The following is a 14,567-nucleotide window of genomic DNA, read 5'->3' as shown; positions in this document are numbered from 1 at the left end:
CAATATTAAAGAAATGAAAGGATTTCATAAAAGTCAGAAGAGGCTTTATAGGGAAACAGTCTCGTGCCACAGAACAAATTGTGACAGTTCGTAGCTATTGCTATTCCATTTTGAAACAATTAACCTAAAAAACAACTTTTCTTAACGTTTGGACTTTTTGAAATGGATCGTACTAATTTCGAATTTACAAACTCACGAAATTTAATACAATCACGAAAACATATTCTCCCGAATATCAAAATGATCCAGGTTGTCTGTTTCCCCATCATAGGCCCCGGTAAGGTCATGATTTTCATAAAAAATAAATTGATGATACACAATATAGGTCACTGGCACTTGGTTTAATGGAAAATGGCAACATACATGGAATGGAATGGTAAGTTGTAAGGTATAAGTATAAGTAAGGTGTTAGGGTCTTCATTGGTTTTATAAATATGGGTTATATTACAAATGTCTCCCGTGGTAGAAATGGACAAAAATAATAAAAAACAAGCAACATTTGAATTGACTTTGAGAAAGTTGAAAAAATCATGAGACAGAGACTATGTGACAATACATTTGTCAAAATATGAATCTATTGTCTGAAGTAGATATTAAAAATAACACTTATCTTTTTGGTTGCGAATTACTTCAATGTGAACTGTACTCATTAGATTTAGCTGATTTTGTTAATTTCTCATAGTTGCAAAACAAATTGTCCCAAAATCCAACAAAAGAAAAGAAAAATGCAGTAAAAAATAAAATATGTCAGAAAAAATTGAAAGGCTTAACCGTTAAATTCATTCACCCCTGAAATTTCACAATGAACTATTCCAACCTTTGAATTGGAAGAGTTCAAATGTGTCTGCAGGGGTGAATGAGTTAACAGTGCAAACGAAAGTATCTCTGCACTGCTCCCCTGACATTTTTGTGAGGAAATGTTTAAATATTTCTAAAAGAAGAAGAAAAAAACAGCGAAAATTTTAAAAGGACCGTTTTAAACATATAAATTATTTAAATTGAAATTTAAACATGTCTTGCACGAAAAATAAATTTTACATATATTCAAACAGTCTTTTTATGAAACTTATTTTTGAATGACATAATTATGTCTTATGAAGATATTATACTTTCAAACAGAAAAACCCTAAAAGAATAGCTACACATAATGTATATCGGAAATAAGTGTTATCTGAAATACTCGCCAAGATAATAGATAAAGATGACATACATATGGTTTTTTATTCATGAAAAATAATGACAGTTTATGGGCAAGTTAAAATTGAGCACCCGTTTATAATAAAATGAATGGAATTAAATGAAACGAATATTTCTTAGAAAATCCACCAACACAGATACACATGAAGTGATTTCGGAAAAAAAGGATTTGTTTCAATTTTGATAATTCATCAATAACGCCAAACAATCACGCGATTTTCAAGAATACTGAAAATAAAATAGTTTTTACCGGCATAGAAAAAACTGTGAGCACTGTCATTTCAAACATAAGGTTACCAGTTCAATTTATGTTTTATTTTTTATTTCTCTCGCACATCTATCCTCATTAAACTCACCAGAGTGACACACATTAGTAAAAATGTACTAAAAAGTAGGTTTCCAAAGCATTCTAAAGCAATTTAAAAAAAATCAAAAAATCTGAAGATCTAAAATGTTGAAATATTGAATTAAATACAATTAAATAGATGTTAATTTAAACTCCCTCTATGGTGTTATTTAAAGTGCTAAACCTTATACAAAAGTGATTCGTAGAAAAGAATTTTAATTGATATTTCTTACGAAATTACCGCACATTAATTTAAGCTAAATAACGTTAAACTAACAATGCTTTTTAAACAATGGTGTCACATCAACCCACTTCAAGAATTCAACAAAATTTATATAAAAACGTAACGAAATTAAAACCAGTAGAATGCAGCCATTTCCCTACAAGCTTTCTTAATCAAAATTGATGCCAGGGCATTGTTCTTGTAGTTTAATCATCGTTAATTCAATAGTTACATGTTTTTTAAACTGTAACAAAAAAAATGTGATCAATGGATTCTTTATAGAATAAAATAGTCACGTTTAGTTAAAATTTGTAACGTTGTAATCAAACAATGTCAATTTTTAATTTGATTAAATAATTTTCTTCTGTATCCCATTAATAATCTTAGCTTTGTTAAAGACGTCGTAGGTTAAAGACTTTGCAATAAAACTCTGCATAGCAACATCTGACTTTGATCAGCTATTTGCAAATCAAGTTTCCATGGCAACATGACAAGGGAAATAAGCGCTGCATGGATCTGGATTTTAGATCAATTTATCAAATTATATTTTTAAAAATGTGTACTTTACTCCGATAATTAAGAGCTCTGTGTACTTTGGAAGAGCATACTTTACCAACACGAAGTCAAGAAGCAACAAAGCAGCAAATCTACGCTACAGTAAAGAGCTGTAATACGTTTAAAACACGCATCACGACGCGTTCATTAATGAAATCAGCAGAACAAAATACCACACTATGAAAGCATCTGTATTATATCACCAATATAACCGATGCACATTTTACATCGCAATGCAACGCCAGCTACGCATGATTACATTATCTGGACTAGTCTCGTTCAACCAGACGCTTGATCACTCGAAGCTTGCGCAGACAACAAGAGTCTGGCTGAACGAGACTAAATCTGGACTTGAAAACAAAGCTCTCTTATGGATTAGAGGGGGAACAAATAAAGATAATATCGGTCTTAAAAACGCTTGTCATGTACGGATCCAAAGCACTATGAGTAGTAATGTATAATATATATTTATATAAGAAGTAAAAGGATAACATTTGTATGATTCAAACCACATAACATGCACTTTTGTAAAACTCTAAAACTCTCACGTCATCATTTACACATTTATAACATAAAAATAGACTCTCATACTCTCAGAGACATTTTTTAACATCTCGAGATCAAATATGATCATTTTACAACTCGATCAAGATGAATGGAACTCTTGTGATGGTTGACCAAGATCTACGATGAACTCTGGACAAAGAAAAATACGCAGTTCACAACCGGTTTGTGAAAAAACCCGCTTGTCACAATCCCTCAGATTCTTATTCAGCAGCAGATAGGTCCAAATACCAGCTTTTCAGCACTAAGAAGTTCTTTGTAAACTTCTGCGTTCTACGTCACTTCCGTCGACTTGACTTTTGTTTTTGTATTTTTCAATGCACGCATTTGCACACGAATTCTCGGGCATTTCCGCGGTGACGTCACGTTTGAACATGTGCGCACGTCACTCATGTTTACTCACAGAGGAAGCGTTTATGACGCACGTCTTTTAATTATGTGTATGCCTTTATTTTTACAAGTCACTTTTGGACATTTACACATCTACCAAGTATACGACATCGTATACAGACGATACAGATGCATATTTTGCACGCTTATAGCAGCACATTTGCACACGTTACTAATCAAGACTAGCAAGATTTTGGACACATCAGCAAATTCTCTTAAAGCATGCATTTAACACTGCAATCATTCTGGTTGTTCTGTTGGTCACAATTGGTGATCAGCTGCGGCTTACTCATATCTAAGGACGGGTATTCCGCCTTGTAGTTATCCGTGGGTTTAAATTCTCCATCTTTATGGAAAGAGTCCTGTGCCGGGTACGTCACCCCTTCCTCTGGAATCCCGGGGGCGGGGACAGAGTTCTGCTGCGTCATAGGGATGTAGGTATGATCACCCTGGCCGTCCTCCCCGGGTTGAAGCTCGGCACAAAGTAACAACAGTTTGGTAGCCCCGACTGCCAGAGCGAGGATTCCTCCTAGACCCCCGAGGAGGAGGGACCAAGGGAAGTGGTATATGTTCCGAGAATTGTCCAGACGGATCCTAGCATGCGTACTGAGGTCGGCTGTCCAGTGACCAATCACTGACAACATCAGAAAACCTGAAACCAGCACAAAAGGAATAATATTAATGTATAAGTTCTACAACGATTGCTCTAATGTATAAGGAATGCAATAAGATAAACGATTTGAAAAAAGTATTAATGCAAAGGAGTTTTGCATAGCAACATCCATCCTCGATATCCAGAGGTTACGCTCACTTTCTCTCTCTGCACCCCTGGAATATATGTCATAGCAAAATTGAAGGCTCAGTGTGCGCCACCTGGTTAACGAGACAAGACTACGAGTTCGATCCTTTGGTGTACATCAAAAGAATCTCGCGGTCACGTAACGGTAAACATTGACAGGCTTTGAAGTCGGGCGTCTCTCCTTTCTAATCTTCAAAGGTCAGGTATCAGCCTAGCGATTGGTCGACATACTTTCCTGGTCGCCATGACATTTCTGCTTGCTTTTGTGTATCTAGCTGCAGAAATATGGGTCGTAAAAATGTAAAAAGACCGGTGTAATCAAGGATGGACATATTAACTATAAACCGCTTGATTTCAAAGAACTAAGATCAGTTTCGACCTTACGGTTCATTAGGGTTGAAAGGATTATGTATCTGTCATTCGCTGCGCATGCACGTTACAGCCTTAATTGTGAAAATATATATGGTGTCCCACGAAGCATTGCGAACCAGATTATATTAGTTTCGTATTTCTGTTAAAAAAAATGGAGAAAAAAATGATAAGTATATCCATATTCCGTACGTTTTTCCTCTACAGGTGTAGTGGTTATCATGCTTTCAACATCCGGGCTTTCGACGGTTTCCGTGATGTGTTATGCATTGTAACTGATGCATAATGATAAAGTGACAGATAATACTGAGGGAAGGAAAAAAACATGACGAGATTTGTTGTCATGGAAACTAATTCATCTTTTTTCAGATTGGTTACAAAATTAGAAAATCGACAAAAGCGCTCTGTAATTTAATCCAATCACCATTTCTCAATTGAATTTCAAATGCCAGAACACGCTCTGTTTTCTATATTGTACGGGTAAGGAAGACACACGAACAGCACTGGTGACTAATAAAAAAATTGAAATTCTAAAAATCCGGAAAAAATTGCTTCGTGCATCAGTTGAATTTTGAAAATGATTTTGTTGAAAATGATTTTGTTTAGCATGTTCGAAAATGATCAATTCGGATAAGTGATATGTTGACCTGTTTGGTAAAAAAACCTTCAGATATTCTGATACAGAATCGGCTGATTGATAGATTGTTTAAGGGTAACGGGATTTTACCAGATGTATCTCGACCAAAGTAGAAAGGAGAGAAAATAACATGTTAAACCCAAAGTGACGCAATGGGGTACCATATTACTTTTCTCTTACCATCATGCAACACACTAATGTATATCTGGCATCCGTTTTTGAAAACAAAAATCACCTAAAAAGTCTGTCAATGTGCAAGTCTGAACATAGATTATCTAAAGTATAACCATGGCACCTTTTAACGTACTGGTCGTTAAATTTACTCTTATTACCATGGCAGAACATGTTTTCTTTTAAATCAAGTTCTAACTTATCAAAATTTACGATCAGAACAGATTTACTGCATTCCCACTTTTCAACTTTCTCTGCATATTTCGAAAGAGAGCCCAACTCCCTGAAATTTCGATGGGTTTTCTATAATTTCCCTTTTTCATTTTGTCGATAAATTTGAAAAATATATTCTCTTTGGTCTCTTGGAAGCAAAAGAACAAAATCTATAACTATATCAGATTTATTGATGTTTGCCACATCTAGACTGCGTCACCAGTTCCACTAAAACCTCTAATCTGCGTTGCCATCCATGCAAGTAAATATTTCATTTCCGAAATTGTAATTAATGTTATCAGGACGTGTAACCATGGAACAATTTGACAGTTATTCGCAGTTTCATCGCCAGATTTAAATCTCCTCGTCCCTGTTGCCATGGAAACAAATATTAAATATCCCTCTTAACAGTAATTAATGTTTCTACAAATTAAAAAGTGTATCCTCCCAGATTTCTTCTATTTAATACAAAGACCAAATCCGTACTTGGGATTTAGTGCTGTCGCATTTTGTCACAAACAGAAACTCTCTTCATTTTTCTAATTTCCTGAAAACCTTATGTTGTTGCTTACTAGTGATTGCCAAGCCCAGAAACAGGCTAATATCCCCTGTTGCTTCACTTGTCCTCTGTGAAGAAGCACGACATTTTCTGTTGCGAGTCTTGGAATCGATTTTTGAAAAAACTCCTTCCCGGTTAAGTCCATTAAACACGGAGAATTTCGCTAATGGGTCCGCGCTTGGTGTTCAATGCAATATGAAGCCAGTCGGTGTGCCATCATCTGTTTTAATTTTCAAACGTTAATTAGGACGCTGCCTTTCAGATCTCCGGAGAACCTGCATTTACTCTCTAGGATTTTTCTAAATATAATTTCTGGGACAATTGTTTTCCTTCCCTCATTCTCCAACATGGCGCCAAGTTCTAGGAATCGACTACAGAAATGGGATTTATTTTACTCGTTGTATAGTTAAAGTTTACACTATTTTTACTTTTATTTCTGATTTACTATGTATATGAATAGTAAAATACAGAACTCCATAAAAACATCTTGAGTGTTTATCAAATTCAAAATTAAACAAACCCTCAATGTTTAATCAAAAATAAAGTTATGGTTACAATTAAACTACGCATGCGCTTATGACCTAAAAGAACTTAAAACGTTTGCCAAAGTGCCTCGGTCTAAAATGCGCTTGGATACCGAATACTTCCTGGGGAGGCGCTCACAAATTACCAACACATTTATCTATTAAGGAAACTAAGTGATGCCCTACACGTCTTGCCAAAGAGTTGTCTTTGGGCCCTGTTCTACAAATGGTCTGAAATATTTCCATATGACATTCACATGTCATTTTGAAAGCAATTACGATTTTCCCATAGAGAGGATCTGGTTGTTTTAATTATGGGGAGGATTTGTCTAAAACGGATGCAAAATATCCTAGGATATCTTTTCTATGGATGAGTCCATTAACTGATTGATATCTTGATTCATCGATTGAGGAACCATTGCTTCAGTTCACGCGGTCAGTGGGACGGAAGCCAGTGATCGTCGTGCGATTACCGAGTAGGAATGTCGATTTTTTCGTATTTCCAGGTGTGCAGTTATATATGAATCGGATGGTTACCTGACCATATTGACAAAATTTAAATATCGTGAAAAAGAAAGGCATACTTAACATATTTTGAAAAGAAAAGTTGAAGACATTGCCAGATTCGTTTTACCCCCCCCCCCTTTTTCTCTCTCTCGTTGAATGACTCTTTCCTTTCGGCGATGTCCCCTAATGATTGGATGTAGCTGGTAAAAGCCTTTCTATCTGTGCGGACATTGCTTGTCATATTACGACGTTAATAGACGCCACATGACGTCTCCGCGATGAGATATAGTCCGCGGGACTAAAACTGTTATTTTTGTAGGAAAATGGCGGAGCTACCCTCAGCGTTCACGTATTCTGCAAACTATGTCCTAAAACTGTAATTAGAGAAAATCTGAAACTCCGATTTTAATTTCCTGCTGAAACGGCGATCGAACATCTGTAGACACCGTCGTCAACTTACTCTTGTTGCCGTATGACGTATAATATAATTAATCGATATATTTGAAAAAATCCAAAACTATTTTTCCACATTATTTTACAAACTGATTTACAAAAAATAGTCATTTCCATATATTTGCTAGAGATCATATTTTTCTGTTTTTTTGTTTGTTTTTTGTTTTGAAAATATCTATCAATTGAAGAAGTCGCTAGAAGGCCTGTCAATCACAATTGATACAATTGAATAAATTATAGCTTTTTGATGTTAAAAATTGCTTGACGTTTTATTAAATTAGTTTTAGCCTTAAAAAAAGTCTTAAGAATGGGGTACTAGAATGGAGGGTATACAGTGGTATTTTTTGAAATTCTTTGTATGTATGTCTTAAGCGTGAGTAATGTATGAAAATTTATATACAGACAAAGAACGAACGGACCGACATTAAGAAATCAAATCGCAATGTTTCCCCGGTAAGGATATAATACCAACAAAACTGTAACTTGACAGGGAATAATACCAACAAAACAGCTTTCTTCAGATTAGTTTTGTTTGTTTAGGTTTTACGTCCTTTTAACAGTCATTTAAGGACGTGCCAGTTTGTGGTGGAGGAAAGCCGGAGTACCCGGAGAAAAACTACGGACTTGCGGAGAGTACCTCGCAACGGCCCCACGTAGGCCTCGAACCCGCGACGCAGTGGTGGAGGGCTAGTGGTAGCAGACTATCAGACGCCTTAACCACTCGGCCACTGCAGAATGCTATGTACATACAAAATTGTTGGTGATTCTTTCGCGTTCCTATTTCACCACACAGAAATCTATAGGATCGTAAACACCTGAACTTCTTTTATGTTCACGACCTTTCCATCTTTCGAAATCATGAGAAAGATTTCTTAAGTATTTTCATATAAAAAACGCTTGAAAGTTATATGACATTTCGGGTAACACTTTGGCAGATAGAGAGTCGTAAAATGGCGGAAAGCGCGTGACACATTCTTTAGAAAGTCGATAATTGAAAGTCTATCGGAGGACCGTCTCCGCATTTGACGTAGAGGATCCGCTCGTTTCCCCTGCACGAGCTCGAACAAGCTGGCGGTAAGGTGGCTATTAGACAGACACAATTAAGTTGTGACAAATATTTATCGATCGTCGTTTCAGCAGGAAATTAAAATCGGAGTTTCAGATTTTCTCTAATTACAGTTTTAGGACATAGTTTGCAGGATACGTGAACGCTGAGTCTAGCTCCGCCATTTTCCTACAAGAATAACAGTTTTAGTCCCGCGGACTATATCTCATCGCGGAGACGTCATGTCGCGTCTATTAACGTCGTTAAAGGACAAGCAATGTCCGCACAGAATACCTACGCGACAACCGCTGTAGATGAAAGGCTTTTACCAGCTACATCCAATCAAACTAGATGCTGCCAATGTCCTTTTATCCCGTTTCCGTATTCAGTCTCAATTAGTCCGGACGTTTTATTACGAGATGCAATCAAAAACCTTTTTACTTGTCGATAGGATAAACCTGGTTTACACGAACGGGAAAAGGGGAGATGGAAAGGGTGAAAGGAGAGGGTCAAAAGGGGGAACCTAATGCACTGTTGACAGGACAATCATCAGGTGGAAATGTTCCGAATGTCCAAACGGTAAATCGTTTAACACAATTTTGGAAAATAAAAGATGAGCGGGGAAGGCTACGAAGATAAAATGATCGCCAGTCACACGTCAAACGGGAATCTTTGTATGAGCTTTTCTGTTCAAATTTTTGCTTAAATTTTACCAAACGATTATTTTCGGCGGAAATTGTACAGACACAGGAAATAAAACATAGCCACGCGCAGAAAACGATTAATTCATCTTTACTTTCAGGAAGGCGCAAACCATTTTAATACATTTTCTAGCCAGCCTGTATTTAAAAACCCAATAATTGTCATTGTTAAAGGTCATTATTGGGAGCATCCGAACTCTTTCAACGAAAGAAAGGTCCGAGGAGTTCCGGTGACATAAGATGACCAGTAGGAGATAAAAGTTTTATACTATTACATTGTTCTTTCAGGCTGTATGCTTTTATGCTAAGTTAGCGCGACGAGACACGAATCATCAACGAGCTTTTTTTTATTGGTGGTCTCGTTATTGTTGGATGAATCATAGTTGTTTGTTTGTTTAGGTCTAGGGAGACACCAACTGAAAGAAAGAGTAGGAAAGAAGACAAAAAAAGTAAAGATCCCAAGTGTTGCCATTTGGCAGCAGATCAGATCACTCTATCTCCCCCCCCCCCCTTCCCGATTCTGCAGAGCGTTCCACATATGTCGCCTCTTACGATACAGCAAGCCAATTATTTCTCCACGTGTCCAATTTAGTTTAAGGGAGACAATTCTAAGGAAATACTCGGGATAAATCTATGACACAACATACACACTTAGAAAATGTTATTTTAACTGTATTTTAGTGTCGAAGCCGTTGTAATGGTATCTACAACAAGAATAATGATTTCGGACTTTTTCCAAAGTTGTACCCTTTTCATAATACTCAACTGGGACAATATTTTGTTATATTTTAAGTGGACGCCATGTTGATATAGAACTTAATGTTGTGTGATTCTTTTGAACCAATCGGGAACCGTCGGCACTTTCTGTTCTCGTATAAAGAAAGGGCCGACACGGTTCCCGATTGTCTGTGGAACGTGTGAAGTACCTACACAGTAGTATCATGTTTCAATTTCATTTGGAACAAAATATCGCTTTAACAGCGAATCAACAAGTAACCCATATATATAATATATTTTCATTTTAGAAGAAATTTTCTCAGTTTGTTTAGAGAAGCTTTCCAATTCGTCACTGTGACCAAGAACGGACAATTTCGACCCCCCCCCCCCCAACAAAAAAATAAATAAATAAAAAATAAAATAAAATAATAATAATATGAAGAATCACAGGAAAGTATGTTTCGACATGAAAGTGAATTGATGGCTTGTAGGCTTAGTGATAAATTCTATTGTAATATCAATATAACTTTCATAAAACCTCGCCCTGAGACATTATTTAAGTACATCGTTAAAATAGCATCAGGAAAGGGATGGTTAATCTCAAAAAGGTAACAAGATGACGTCACAATGGAATATTCCAGAATGGCATCAGAATTTCGGATGACACTTCGAGTTATAATTATGATATATTTTTTATTTAAATTTGTACCTGAAGACACCAGTGCAATCGCTGATCCGATGTTGAGTCTCCTTTTGTGTCGAAGCATACGGCAGCTCATGGTAACACAGGCGCAGCCAATGAGGCAGAAAAGTACGGCGAAGGTGACGATGACTTGACCCCAAACCCGTAAAGCGTACTGTGGCTCTGCAAGGAAAAACAAAAGATAAACATTAGTATATCATATGACGAAATATTGAATTGTGATTGGACAGAAATACAACTTGAAAACACGAGCAACAACAACAAATCTTCCGAACGTCTTTCTACGAAATACTTAATACATACATTTCGTTTGATTTTCCCATTTATAAGTCGGTTGTTTGTGATTTAGTATTTTGTAAGGGGAGGTAACCATGCAAATATGTTCCGGAAAACTACGTATGAATTCATACCCAAAAAATTCAATGTCATATTGCGACAGGATAACCGTTTCTAAGAAATGTGTCTAAGTCAGAACGAGGCTGATCTAATTATAGCCCAGTGTACATTTGTTTAATGCCCATCACGTGTCTTTGTCATACATAACGCCACCCATAGGAGCAGATCATTTTATAGATGACTGGAAGATATGATGCTTATGATGAAACTTATCACGTAACCAGTTATGTACCGGGGGCTCTGTCATTTCTTTGTGTTGGCAAACGATGTGTCTACTGTCAAAAAAATATCCAAAGATTTACCTGATCCGCGAAGTAATACAATATAAATATGACAATAAGCGGAATGTAATTATTGGTAAAACATATCGGATACATATTTGGAAAAGACAGGAGTATACCACTGATCTATGAAGCTACAACATGTCAAACACAACCAAGTTAATTGCAAGCGACCTTGTAGAAACACCAAGACATGACATTGTCACAATACTAACGTAAAGGTGAGGGAAAGAACACAAAATCGATGTTAATGTCTAAAATGGCTTCTCATACAGGAATTGGAAAGGTGAAGAGTCTCTAATCGGGAATTCGTTGCCAGAATGGTTCCCTCGGCAACTAATGACATTGAAGAAATGTTCATGTGTTCGAGCAAAACACCGAGTTATAAATAACAGGTTTATACTGGAAGGCTTCACAAGACTGAAGTCAATACCGACCCGGAAATCCCTGGTGAGTGTCACTAGACGTGACGTCACTATGTGTTTTTGCCGGACACTCCCTTCAACCGAATCCGACCTTTATTTTATAGTGCGATGCTAGCTTCCGTATCTGTTCGCCATTTCCACATTTTTTCTCTCTCACAAAACAAACACACAACAAGCTCTATAAGCCGTTGTGATTAGAAAGTTTAACAAATAATTTATATGATTGATGAAAATATGTATTAAATGTTCATTTAGGTATCGATCTTCAATGTAATAACCAAATGGATTACACATTTGACCTTTTAAGTCTTTTCGTCCAATATCGAAAATGTGAGTAAATGGATGGCACATAAAGCACTTCCGGTATTCTCTCTGAAGACTGCTTCCGGCTTCTTAGAGAAAGAAGCGTCCGGAAGGTCTATTGAACAGAATTACGTGCTAAACATGTTAGCCGATCACTTAACTAGCTGTTTGATATGGCGTGCAAATGGAGACACCGTCGTTTCTATTCTAAAAATAGTCGTATCATTTGAATGGAGTATTTGATCTTGCTCTAGGTTGAGGAAACTGGGCATGAATGACAGACATCTGAAGCTACATTGATGCCTCCTCCCCCGGGATGGGGGATTATCGGGAGAACAAAGACAGATATTCTGATCTGAATTGATACAGTGGCTGAATTGTGTACAGGATTATTCTTTTAATGGCGGGTTAGATTGACGCGTTTATAATGCAATATCCAGAAAAAAAGAAAGCTCTTTATGCTTAATACCATAAAATATACAACTTAAATCTACCTTTTTCAACATTAAACTGAACATAAAACTATCAATCTGGGATTCAAATTTCCCACAATCACACAAATAAAACAAAAATCTCACCTTTTAACGGATTTATCAGAAAAGTGATTTTTTTTAACTTAATGTACGTTAAGCTTATGGATGGTATTACACGTGAGCGCTGATATTTACTGTTACCAATGAAGGTGTGAATGGACGGTGATACAACCATTGTGATAGTCTATCGATTTTACCGGCTCTGTCAATGCATTCATCACTGGTTCGGACAAATACTACCGCTAAAACAGCGCGCCGATCATTATTATTTTCTATGATATGGGTTCAGGCATCAATTAGAGTTGCCGTTAGCTTAATTGTTGGGAAACACAGCACACAATTCCTGTCACATTGTTGTTAATGTTATAACCATGGCAACGCCATGATACCCCGACTGAGTGAAGTCCACGAGGGACAGATTTTCATTTGGTTTAAAGTATTAAGTCCAAATATGATTTCTCTTATGTAACGCATCATATAACGAGTTATTACTGAACCGAATGTAGAAAATGTGGAGCACACCAAATAACCGGAAGTAGAAACAAAGGTGTCGTTTAACAAACCGGAAATAGTGTAATGAACATCAAAACCGGAAGATAAAATGTATCATATTGTATAAAGCAATTTATAAGACAAAAAAAATGTTTTAATTTAGAAATCGGATTGCGTCTTACGTATAAAATATAGTCGAACAAAGCTACTGCATGAATTGAAAATATCTTCTGTTTCTATAGTTTTGATTTTCTTGGGAAGTGCATGATTCTAAGAATGTAAATGAACAACCCAAGATAAGAAAACTTACTTGGGTATGAAAGTTTAGTATCATCTAAAAGTTGAAAAAACCCTCATTACGTGCATTCTATTTGCATTGAAACCGCGAATAGAAGCGAAATGTTACAAAATATTCGTTCAGTATAATATCTAGTGGTAACCTTAATAACATCGGCTTTATTATGTTTAGCCGCAATCTGTAATAGGAGGCGTGAACGCTTCATGTTCCATTAAAATCGAAATCCGTCAAACGTTTTTTGCTAATCAAAAGCCTAGTACCTGATGAATATAATGAGCAAGTCGTGATCAAACACGAAAAAATGAAATTCCGAGAATGCAAATTTTTGGTCCTCGAAACATGACAAATGACGGAACGAAATTTAATTAGTAACTTGATTAATGCTTCTTGATCAGTCGTTGTGTTCCTTTAATGAGGGATATTAAATGTTGGAACGTGATAAACTTCGGAAGAGCCTCGTGTCTCCGTACTAATTGAGGACCTCAGATAATCCAGAAGCTTCAATTCTTAGGAAAGGTCGGGGCAATCAATTTCCGAGGAAACGGAAGATATCGGAAACGAACCATCTCGAGCAGGAAGAGTGGTGTCATCTTTAATACTCGTTTATTATGCATCATTTGCGTCATGATGCCAAAAACGTCTCATTTAAGTTCGACCAGATTGTTTTCGACATAACGGAAAAAGCATTTTTTTTTAAGATGACCAAAACAATACCCACAATATCTTTTACCTCAAAACAAAGCTATTAAAGAGAATTGCAAGAGACGCATGACCTGTCTTGCAGTGTCAAACTTCCGTCTTGACGTTCTTATTTTAAGTTGCCATTTCTATTACAAGTTCTGGCGAATAATAAATAAACTCTATGGGGAAAAGTAAAAGTTTTATTTAATACACTAAGTGTTAAACAGTATGGCTCTGTAGCGTTTATTTCTGATTGTTTACTGGCTTTCTCGTCTCAGAATTTTTTTTGCCATTGAAAATATGTACTGCACTCCAATTTCCGATTTTTGTTATATTTTTATTCGTGCATCTCGCATCCGAATATGTTAGACAAAATGATGAAATCTCAACGACATTTATTAAAACATATTAAACTAAAATACCAATATTTCATTAATGTCACCAGAAATTAATTAATTCTGAACATGTATTTCAATAACAATCGA

At 36.3% G+C, this 14,567-nt stretch overlaps 1 protein-coding gene across 2 annotated transcripts in view; it reads right to left on the bottom strand.

The window, feature by feature from the left end:
* Positions 1-2,362: 2,362 nt before the first annotated feature.
* Positions 2,363-14,567, bottom strand: part of LOC110458847 — a 48,522-nt gene continuing 36,317 nt past the window's right edge. For both annotated transcript variants that reach the window (XM_021510802.1, XM_021510803.1), the window contains exons 3-4: positions 10,680-10,835; positions 2,363-3,927 (exon numbers count right to left, since the gene is read on the bottom strand). In XM_021510802.1, the coding sequence (XP_021366477.1) occupies positions 3,491-3,927; positions 10,680-10,835 (593 nt within the window). In that variant the 3' untranslated portion in view covers positions 2,363-3,490. The remainder of the gene's footprint in view (positions 3,928-10,679; positions 10,836-14,567) is intronic.

This window comes from Mizuhopecten yessoensis, unplaced genomic scaffold (genome assembly GCF_002113885.1).
Source record: "Mizuhopecten yessoensis strain PY_sf001 unplaced genomic scaffold, ASM211388v2 scaffold9847, whole genome shotgun sequence".
Taxonomy (NCBI): Eukaryota; Metazoa; Mollusca; class Bivalvia; order Pectinida; family Pectinidae; genus Mizuhopecten; species Mizuhopecten yessoensis.
This window is presented reverse-complemented; position numbering and strand designations above follow the sequence as displayed.